Source organism: Microplitis mediator, chromosome 5 (assembly GCF_029852145.1).
Source record: "Microplitis mediator isolate UGA2020A chromosome 5, iyMicMedi2.1, whole genome shotgun sequence".
Lineage (NCBI taxonomy): Eukaryota > Metazoa > Arthropoda > Insecta > Hymenoptera > Braconidae > Microplitis > Microplitis mediator.
The window spans coordinates 8,696,611-8,708,546 of record NC_079973.1 but is presented as its reverse complement, the minus strand read 5'-3'; the positions used below and the strand labels follow the sequence as shown (position 1 = coordinate 8,708,546).

The following is an 11,936-nucleotide window of genomic DNA, read 5'->3' as shown; positions in this document are numbered from 1 at the left end:
AATAATTATGTTTTTTATTTCTTATTTTTCATTCCTATATTTTTTACGATACCAGTATTGTATTTTTAACTTCCCGCTGAGAAAATTGTAGATTTTCAAAAATTCGGGAAGTTATTGGTTTCGGTCCGATTTACGAAAATCGAATTTCTAAGAGATCTTGACGTTTTGAGCTTCTAGGAAGCTATTCGGACTAATTTCATGATGATGTGCGAGTGTGTGTATGTATGTATGTACGTACGTATGTAAATACCTGGATCTTTTGAACGGATGAACCGATTTTGAACTTTAAGGTGTCTTCGACGCGGCTTGTCAATATCTTGAAGCTGTGAGAAATTGAGCTTGATCGGTAAGGCTCGTTCAAGAGAAACCGTTGTCGAAAGAATTAAAAAAACAAATTTTTTTTGAAATATCTCAAAAACGACTCGATAAATCGAATTCAAAATTTGATCAGCTATAGATCTTGATAAAACGCGTCGATTGCCACCTCAACTGTCTCACTCGGTTTATTCGTTTGAGAGATATCGTTAGAGAAAAAATGGTGAAAAACGTTTTTTTTCGAAAACAACATCATACAAAAGTATTTTCGAGCTCGAAGAGCTCGAAAAGGTATTCACAATAATGTTTTCGAGGTTCTTGAGCTCGAAAATAGCGGGAAGTTTTGGGGCTAGCCCGCAGGGTCAACTGACAGACCAATTTTTTTTTAACTGAACTTAATACAACAATCTTCTGCTAAAATAACGATAGTAAATTGTAAAAAATTTTTTCTAAGTAAGTTTTCATATAAAATATTTGATAGTTTACGGTAAAACGAGTCGGGTCCAGGATTACGATACTCGTATAGTAAATTTTCATAGAATTTTTTTTCCGTGTAATAAAAAGTTCCCTGATTAAACAAATGAATTCGATCGAATTAAACAGGATTGAATTTTTAATTCTATATAATTCAGATAAATTCTGTTAATTCGGTACCTAACTTAAAAATGAATTCTGTCTAATTCGGCAGGAAAACCAGAATTTATCCTAATTGAAACGAATGTAAATAACTCTATTCGGTTTAATTCGAAAATAATTTTCAAATTTTTGGTTTTGATTCCGAATTAAACTAAATAAAAACAGATTCAACATTATTAAATCAGTTTTATCGTGTTTAGTTCGAAAAAAATTCTTGAATTCTTGTAAATTCTGTCTTACCGAATTTAACAGAATATAACAGAATTTAAATTTTCAATTGTCGAATTCTGCTTTGCAGGTCGAATTCAGTTGTTTAATCAGGGTTAACTTTGTCTCTGTTAAATTCCTTAAATTTCCATAATTGAAATGCAACAATATTTTTTGCCGCGTTATCAGTCAGAAATTAGCCTGTTTCGATGGACACTAGACATTGAAGCTTCCAGTATCAATGCAAGTAATATGAAAAATTAGTGCTGGCACGGGATAGAACACAATATCAGACTTCGGACGATGTCAGCCGTCACCTTTTAGTCGAACAGTAAACTTTACCCTCGTCTGAAATCGTCTTATTTTATCCCTTGCTATGTAATATACTATAATTCAAATGCACAAATAAATAATGTGATGCTATTTTTTTTTTTAGATGGCAGTAACATAAAATTCTTTTACAACCAGAAGCTTTAATTGCGCGTAATAAAAGGCTTTACAGCAATTAAATCCCTCATTATTTTCTATCAGTTGCATGAAAAGACTCAAATAAATCGATTCAAACAAAGGGACAAAAAAAATAACAATGAAGATTCTTTCAGCGGCAGCTCCCTTTAACGAGCTTTAACAAATCGATTCATTTCTTTCTTCGGCTTAGACGTTTACGACTCTACTAACCTTTATGAGCATCCGATATAGCTGCCTCTTTTTGACGTTCCTTTTTCGATCTAGCCACTTCTTTATTGCCACTTCCGTAAGCACCAGCATCCCCTGAACTATCGCCAGAGCTTATTTTACGAAAAGATACAGGTCCGCATGTGCACTGCATCATATCATTGCATGAACACGTGCCGAGACCACTTTTTATACCTCTGCCACCTCGATTCATTTCACCAAAGTGCACCTCCGCTGTAATAAAATAAATACATCTTGACGTTTAACACTATTAAACTACAGATGCTTCTCTTCCATGAGTTTTCTTTGAATTTTTTGTGGAATACCGATAAATTTAAAAGGATTCTTTTCTTAAAAAAAAAAAGTTAGATACTACATAAAACAGTAAAATTGAATAGCAATAGAAATAAAATAGTTTTTCGATAAAAAAAAGGAAAACTTTTTTTATCAATAAGTAAGTAAACAAGAAAAAAAATGAAATAAAAGAATTACATTCAATAGTACAGTCTTGAGGACATATCCGTGGATCCAGATGTTCCAATTCATCGCAAATGTTGTCTGGGCAATGAACTAAATCCGCAGTACATGTTTCATAACGTTCAGTCATTATTGCTGAATTCGCAGCATTATTTGATCTCCAAATGCACTCACTTGCAGTAGAATTACTGTTGTAGAAATGCAATTAAATTTTTAAATAAATATTGAATTATGTTTATCGTTATTTTAGACAATAATAATAACGAACAACCCACACTCACTACGTGACTGCCCGAGTATCACTACCAAATTTAGTAAATATGATTTGCTCGTTTATTAAGGTCTTAACAATTTACTTTCAAATGTTTTCATTAATTCGGAAACCAATCGATTTAAAAAATTGTGTTAATTATAGGATTTTCTAAAATATATCAACTACGGTGAAAAATACAAAAAAACCCCTAGCAGACCTGATTTACCGCAAATTTACGTTATTTTTACCGTAAATCTACTGTAATTTACGTGCGTTTACCGTAATTACGGTAAATCCACGGTAATTTACGATAAATCGGTAATTCCCCTAAATTACGGTAAAATCACCGTAAATTACGGTAAACCGGTATTTTACGGCGGATTACCGTAATTTACGATGGGTTTACCGCAATCTACGGTAAACCCACCGTAATTTGGGTCCGTTGGGGACTGATTAAATTCCCTGGGTTCACCAAAAGGCTGTTGTCTTTTATTGATACGGAAAAAATCCAGTATCTAATCTCAGAGTTGTTTTTAATTTTTATGCCCGTAATTTTATAAAATCATTAATTATTATCATAGAGACATGGCATAGAATAAATTTTTCTTATTCTTTTTTAATAATATACACTCTAACACTCTAAAACAAAGTGTGTTACAAGTGTATTATTTTATCACATATTAAATGTGTTCTGTTTAAGGCCATAAACAAAACTATAGTTTTTTGTAGTCATTTAAAACACGTTTCACGGTGTGTTAAAAATCTATAGATTGCTTTTGGCGTTTCAATGCTATTCGACAGGTGTGTTAATTTCGACTACACACTTGGTTTTAGAGTGTAGATATGAGATATATATTCAGTGATAGAATAATTAAAGTATTAATTTATTTATTTAAAGAAGAAACATACGATAGTTTTTTTTTTCGCGCCTAATTTAAATGTATTACGAATGATATAAATAACTTTGTTTCACTCAATACTTGGCAATAAAAAAGAGTTTAAAGTATGAAAAGGCACAAACTCAAGTTAAGACCTTTCTAATGATACCAAATTTAATAACATTAACTTATTTTATTATATAGAAATGACGGGAACAAAATTTCCCTTATTCTCTTAAAAATATAGATAATAATAATAATATTTGTTTGTCAGATAATTTGAACACGTATTAATTTATAAAACATGCATTAGACTAATTTGTATACCTAAGTGAACCACTACCAATTCCGCATTGCGACTCGCACGATTTTCGTGTCATGGCATTCGCACACGAGTGTATTGCTGTAGTTTGATTAGCACAGCTAGTGTTTACGAATACAGTTGATGTATTTATTATGTATAATGTCAATGATGCCGTAAATAATTTGTGCCCTGGTGAATTCCATTGAATTGTTAAACTATAAAAATAAATAATGATGATAATATATAAAGACATAGTAGTCATTAATAACAAAGTAAATCCATGAGACTAGAGCACAATGGCCCACCCACAAAATTTAGTAAAAACTTTTCGGGATGAGTCATCATGCGCTGGAGCGATAACTTTTTGGCTTATCATAATTATTATAAAATAATGTCAGATTTTTTCAAAATAGATCAAAAAAATTTTTATTTGGTTATCAAAAGCCGAAAGAAATAATTACTCGCTTACTTATTGGGCCATCGTGTCCGGTCTCGTCTAAACAATAAAATAATAAGTATTATTTTCTACTTACGAAATTTTTGAAGGAGCTGCTTGCAGTAAAGAAGAATTAGTGACGTAAACAATACCACCTTTGGTAGTGATATTAAAAATTTTAGAATTCAAAATACTAAAGTTAAATTTTGATGGTGGCTTAAAAGACGGTTGGGCGACTCGAAAAAAGTGTAAAGAATGACGAGATATTGTTACACTACTGGGAAAAGAAATTGGCTTCTTTGGTGGTATTGCCGTTGTCGTTGAAGTTACATGATGCTGTGGTCCAATGAAAGACAATGTGATATTTACCTACAAGTCAAGAATAATGATAATTATGAAGAACAATGAAGTGTATTATAATAGCAATATAATGTACGTTGAATACAAAAAGAATTTTTGAATACATTAATATTGTAAAAGGTATATATATGTATATATGTGTGTAAGTGTGTGTGTCTAAAAGTCGTGAAGAAGGAATAACGTGACGAAAAGGGTGGATTATATTGCTAGCTCGTTGAACCCCTTTTTAGTTGGATCTGATATATAGCTATCACGTTTTTTTACTTTCTTTTTATGAGAGTGTAATTACATGCGACTATCTTTTAGTTTGAAGCATGACATTAAATAAATGGCACTTGGTCACGACATTTTTGACAAATTTTTTAAAAATAATTTTATTATAAAAACAGTTATTTCCTCATAGATTTTTTAAAATCGCTTTTTTATTCATAAATGAAACTATAGCGAATTTGGTTGTATTATTTTTTTTTTTTGGTTGATGTTAACTTTGTAAGAAGCAATGCAAACATTACTTTCTTAACATGAATCAGTGAAAATTTCATTAATTACGTTAGTAAAGCTACACTGTAAAAAATCACCGAGGTAAGTCCAAGCGGTGTAGGTGTTAAAATCGGCGGTGTTAAATTTTAACACCGAAAGCGGTGTGAAAATAACGCCGCCGCCGGTGTAAATATTCTATACAGGTGTTAAAATAACTCCGCCACCGGTGTAAATATTCTATACCGGTGTTAAAATAACTCCGCCACCGGTGTAAATATTCTCGCTTTTACTCCGCTTACCCCGTTTTTACACCAGCTTAACACCGGTATTATAACACCGCCGAATTACGCCTTCTACACCGGTGTAATTTTATTTTAACACCGGGCGGAGTTAAAATGAGTTCATTTTTAACACCGCTATTTTTACAGTGTATATTCACTTCATAATCAGTATATTTAAACAACAAATTAGTGAAATCTCACTAATAAATTTAGTACTATAATTTTCACTGGCAAATTAGTGATTTTTGCTAATGAACTAGCGATGTTTTCATAATTTCTACAAGTGAAGCTATTATTAACTTCTTAATTTGTGAATTTCACAATTTCCCTAGTCAAATTCCACTAATAAATTAGATGTATCAAATTTCCCTAGCAAATCCATAGATAATTTACTGAAAAATATCTAAATCATCTAGTATTAAAGTCAATTCATTTTATTTAGTTCAAAAAAATTTTCACTACCCCGAAAGAAAATCATTTAAATCTACGCTGAGATTTGATTTTTCCAAAAATTAGACCTACGTTACTTCACGCAGATCTACAAGGATCAAGGTGGATCTCATAATTGATACTGCTTGTTTTTTCTTTCACGAAATTGACAAAAATTTGTTGAAACTTACAAGAATCTTCCGTATTTCTGTAGCCCTAATAAGAAAAATTGATGTTTATAACTTATCTATCTGAGTAAATTTACAGAAATTTAAATAGATCTCCATTGATATTATCGTGAAAGTTTCGAAGATCTGCTGAGATCAGTCGAGATCTTTTGAGATCACCATAGATTTAAGATGATTGTCAATCTGCCGAAATCATCAGAGATCTTCTGCAATTCATTCAAAATTCCAGATTTACATAGATCTTAATTATTTTTTCCCAGTAACAAAAGCATAAATTTAATTACAAAACAAAAGATATATCAACGAGCTTACGGATACATGATTATACGTCAAATAATGTTTACAATGATTTTATCTACTCATAAATAATTACATCTGATTAGATACATTAATATAATGTCACAAAATTATATCTGATTGCATCACAATTTAAATAAAACTAATGAATGTATTTGCATGTATATAACTATATGCTTTCTGAAACATATATATAAACATATATGTATAGAAGGAAGGGTGGAAAAACGGAACCACTTAGGAAACAATAGAATGAGTATTTGAATTCGATAAATATTTTTTTTTCACTCCTATTTGAAGTCATTAAACAAAATTTTCAATTGCCATAGAAAAATTTTTCTTTCAACGGGTGGAAAAAACCGACAACCCCTCAAAAAAAGTTAGAAAAAATTTTTTTTGCTTATATCTAATCTAAGTAAAAAAGAGATTTTTAAAACTGTTACACTCAGATAATTAAGTAATTGTGTTCATTATGTTAAATTTTTAATTCCACTCATCTAGAATAATTGGAACGTTTTTCAATGCAAAAATAGTTGTGTTATATTTTTTTTAATAGAATTAATGATTATTGAATGGTAACTTCTGCAATAAATTTCGTGACAGTTACTATCTGGATGGTAACAATTACCATCAGGATGATAACAGTTTCTATCAAGGATGGTAATTAATATTATTGATTGCAATAAAAAAATTGATCGAAAATTCAATAATTTTCAAGTACGGCTGCAAAATTGTAAATTTTCGAATACAAATATGATGACAAACATACTTAAGTTTTAATTATTAAATTTTTACAAGAAAATGACAATTTTTTAAAAGTTAAAATACAAGTATTAAAATTATTTATATTTTAAATTTTTCATTGGCGTACTAGCCCCATTTTAATTTTACTTTCAAATTGTAAACAAATATTTTCTATTTAAATCCATGATTTAGTAATGTACATTTTATTGTTTAAAATTTTGAAATAAGTTACTGTACAGTCGTCTAGATCAGCGTAAAATAAAAATTTCCAAGCGAGAGAGCTTCTGTCAATATCTTTGAATGATTGAGTATGTTATTCAAAATAAGAATCATTCAAGTACTGAATAATAAATAAAATTTGGTCGTTATTAACATTCAGTATTTTTTGAACCTTGTAACTTTTATAATTTCTGATGGTAACTGTTACCATCTGGATTATAAATATAACTATTTAGAATAATAATAATAATTAACTCTAGCTAACATACAGGATTGTAACAATTATTATAAATATGGTTAATATTACAATCGAGATGATTTATACAATCATCTAGATAATATTCACTACTATCGGATCAATGGTAAAAATTTTACCATAACTAGATAGTAGTTTCTATTATTTAATTTTCCGAGTGTAGTAAATAAAGATTTCGAACGAACAAAATTATTAAAGATAAGTAGCGTATAAAATTTAAATATAGCGAAGACACTATGTTTTTTTTGTGGCCTCTACTTATGAATAATGAGATATTAAACTGAACAATTATTTAATCGGAAGAATTTTAAGGACATTAATATATATACGGAAGTGATAATTAAAGTAATTAAATTCTCCTTCCTGTCGAGACAACACTTCCGTAAGTACTACACAATCCGTTATTCATACTTAGCACCTAATCGAAGTTATATTATAGACCAGATAATATAGTTGATTATTCTTGGGGTGTGGTATTGATTTTAAAACAGGACGAACTAATTGTAAATTGATAAATGTTTTTTTTTTTTTTTTTGTCGGGAATAGAATGCAAACGTGAGTGTTTAAGCTGTATTGTGTGTGTGCATTCACATCAGTTATTATTTCAACGGATATTGCATATTAAATCATCCAGCTCTCGTTTCAATCTTTTCACGAGTTTTCAAATAATTTTTATTGTTTGTATACTTTAAAAACGATCTGAATTGTATTTTCATGTTGTGTATATATTTGCATATTTGAGTAAATATAGAATATTTTTATGACCTTGAAATATTCATTTTTTACAAATAAAAATATTTTATTTTTTTTTTTTACTTACGGATTTTTCTCCTTTCCCAGGAATCAATGATTCATCAGTTACTTGTAATATTACTTTGTAAGGTGACTTTGGAAGTAATGTCGTACGTGAAAACACTCCTATGTTAAAATAGTAAAAGCTAATAAATTTTGATAGATATATTTAATTATTAAGGACACACATAAATGTATTATTCAACTGACTTGTGTATATTGCAGTTGTCGGGGGTGTTTCTGGAGTTGAATAATCAACGGATATCGCATCGTATGTTATATATAATGCATTATGAATATCGCCTAATATTTTAACAGTATATGTATTGCTTGCATTTGAATCAGCATCTTTTACCATTAAATCATTGTCATCCAGTCTTGTGTTCTGTAAGAACGAAAAAAAATAATGAAATTTAAATTAAATTATATTTTTTAAAATTTATTCAAAGATAAACAAAATTCACTTTGGGTAGATGTGAGTATTACTGCGGAACCCTATAACTCTGCGGTTTAGGTTTTGATTTGAATAATTCAATGAAATGTAATCACTCGATGCTTGAAAAAATTTTTATTAAACAATCCAGTAAAGATACGAAATATAAGTAAGTATACGGCGTAGAAAATATACGGATTAAATCCGGAATGAATGAAGATTTGATGATTTTTTATTTATTAATTCCCTGGGGTGAAATTCACTTCGAATGGGATTTTATTTTAACATTGAAATCCCCGATCGGAATGGGCGCTGACAGAAATGCGATCCATCCCGAGTGGATCCAAATTACGGTAAATTACCGTAATTTACGGCATCCAGTAGAATTGACGGAATTGACGGCAAAAATGCGGTAATTTACCGCTATTCACGATATTTTACTGTAAATAACCTAATCTATGGTAAATCGCGATAGATTACGGCAAAATGCGGTAATTTACAGAATTTGTCGTAAATTACCGCAAATTGCGGTCAAATACCGTAATTAACCGCAGATAACGGTAAAATGCGCTAATTTACCACAATTCACGATGTTTTGCCGTTAATCACCGTAACCTATGGTAAATTGCGGTATATTACTATAAAATGTGGTAATTTACCACAATTTACGGCATTTGAAGTACGTTACCGCAAATTGCGATCAAATGTCGTAATTAACCGCATATTACGGTAAAATGCGCTAATTTACCACAATTTACGGTATTTGTCGTAATTTACTATAAAATGTGGTAATTTACCACAATCTACGGTATTTTTCCGTAAATAACCGTAATCTGCGGGGCATTGCGGTAAAATCTCGTAATTTACCGTAGATTACGATAGTTCTGCTGGGTACTGTAAATTGTGGTAAATTACGGTAATTTACCGTAATTCAGATCGGCTAGGGATATCACCCCGAAATGACTCTGGTAAAAACAAAAATCCCTATTTACTCCGTATGAGGAGTGATTTGCCTAAAATTGCGGAACTCTAATAGATGGAGTAAATTCGAATTGAAATAAAGTTCATATTCACTCTCGATTTTCTACAGTGGACGGCTGCACTTATTTTTAGGCATGAAAAAAAAATATTTTGCAAATGTTTTTTTTCTTTCTCATTTTATTCTATTTCTCTGAAATCATTGAACTGAATTTGATTGAATAATTCATTTTTTTTATTTAAATATTTTTTGGACAACTTTATTTAAGTTCTATGAAACTTATATTTTGTATACTTTAATGAGCTTGACATAAATAAATTATATTTATAGCACTAGAAAAAAAATAGTTATAAATTCTATGAAAGTACGAATTTTCATATAAATTTTATTTATTAATAACTTTTAGATAAAATTTTATCCCAGTAGACAGTAATCGTAATGCTCATTCGTCAAGCTAAAAGTACTGAAAACTCAGGGATTCAAAATGTAAAGAGTAAGAGAAAAGTTGAAGTAGTGAAAAAAATAATAAAAAAAAAAAAAGTAAATCATGAGCAAGAGTTTAATCAAGATAAGCCACCATGAATTTCTCTCACGCTTTATTTCTCAACTGAGGTTATATATTTTTCGCTCTTTATACATTTATTTCGTTTTATTTTTAATTCTTTTGTATATCCTATTCATTTAATTTTACTTATTCTCCCGGTATTTTATAATACTATAATCTGAAACAGGGGTATGGTGAAAGAAATTTATTTTTACTTACTGCTGTGAAATCCCGTAGTGTTATCTCGACGTTGTTACTAATCTGTGCTATAGGTGGATTGTCATCTAAATCCAGGATGTCAATATCAAGATTTGTTTCATGCGAGTACTGTATTCCAGTCTTTTCATTTCGTACAACACATTTAACTTGAACTTCCACATGAGCACCCGGACCACCAGGATAATCTACAGTATCTCTGTCTAATAAAGCATTTGAATAAAAATCTTCATTTACAACATGAAAGTATTCTGTTCCTAAAAACAATTATTTTAATTTTTAAATTCGTATTATTTACATTAATTAATATTATTCAATTACACAGTAAAAAGTTTTCCGTAATTGTGTAAACAAAAGTAATTGTGAAAAATTTTATCTTGAATATTCAAATTGTTATTTGTAATTATAACACAATGTCATTGTGTTCCCGTATGAAAAAGCAATATGTGAGCTTCAGTATAATTTAAAAGATATGGTAAATTATATGGAATTGTAAGAGGTCATACCCATATAACAATCTTTTTCAATTCTTGAGTAAGTCTGCTCTCAAGATCGATGGGTGCTAGTGTCTTTTTCTACGTATGTGTCTTGCTGCAGATAGTTGTGACCAGATTTAAATTGCAAACCTGGTGGAAGCCTTACACAAGAAATTCATGCCAGAATATAGCTCAATTCTGGAGGAAGACTATAGTTGAAAATAGTTGCGCATGGCTTGCTCAAGATCTGCTCAGTGCTTGAAATTGACCTTGAGCCTTGAGCAAGCCATACGTAAGTACCTGCTGTTACTGGTGCAAGAAATGCGTCAGACACTGTTTCATTGCACGTGTTCAAGATATCTTTAATATTCTTGCGTACGATACCATGAGCTAGACATACACAAATCTTGACATAGGTTTCTCGATACATGATCTTGTGAAAGACACATAGGTAGAAAAAGACACTACTAATAGCAGCTAAGGGTCTTGCTCAAGCGTTAGTTATTCGATAAATGTAAGGTAAAGAGAAAAAAAAAATTTTCAATCGGACCGGACAAACGGTTCAATGGATCAATCTGAAAATTTCCAGGGTTTTTAGGGGTACATTAATTTGTAAAATCACCTGACAACATTAACCTTTTCATCAATATTTGCAAAGTAGCGATGAGTTGACTAAAAAACCAGAAAATGTTCATTTTTTGTGGGTTTTTCAAATTGATGTTAAGGATAAAAAAATTTTTTTTTTTTTAAATCGAAAATGGAGCTTGTGGGGAATTGATTCAAGTTTCTCAAACGGTCCTTTAAATTACTGTGCGACCATTAGTTGCTGAGATATCGATAATCAAAGATAAAAGGATCCTTTTTCATTTGAAGGCTGATATCTCAGCAGAAAATTGTCGTACAGAGAAACAAAAAAAGCAAATTGTAGCTGATTAAATTTCCTAAACGAGTCATGAATTGGATTTTCGAAAAAAATTCTCCCGGCCCCATAGACCTGAAAAACAAATCTAATAAATTTGGAAAAATTTTGTCTTGACCTTTTTTTTATGATTCCGCAAAAA

At 30.3% G+C, this 11,936-nt stretch overlaps 1 protein-coding gene across 2 annotated transcripts in view; it reads right to left on the bottom strand.

Annotated features, from left to right (window-relative positions):
- Nucleotides 1–11,936, bottom strand: part of LOC130667981 (proto-oncogene tyrosine-protein kinase receptor Ret) — a 71,017-nt gene that overhangs the window by 20,703 nt on the left and 38,378 nt on the right. For both annotated transcript variants that reach the window (XM_057469942.1, XM_057469943.1), the window contains exons 6-12: nucleotides 10,403–10,656; nucleotides 8,438–8,612; nucleotides 8,256–8,353; nucleotides 4,279–4,550; nucleotides 3,769–3,960; nucleotides 2,326–2,498; nucleotides 1,837–2,067 (exon numbers count right to left, since the gene is read on the bottom strand). In XM_057469942.1, coding sequence (XP_057325925.1) covers nucleotides 1,837–2,067; nucleotides 2,326–2,498; nucleotides 3,769–3,960; nucleotides 4,279–4,550; nucleotides 8,256–8,353; nucleotides 8,438–8,612; nucleotides 10,403–10,656 — 1,395 coding nt within the window. The remainder of the gene's footprint in view (nucleotides 1–1,836; nucleotides 2,068–2,325; nucleotides 2,499–3,768; nucleotides 3,961–4,278; nucleotides 4,551–8,255; nucleotides 8,354–8,437; nucleotides 8,613–10,402; nucleotides 10,657–11,936) is intronic.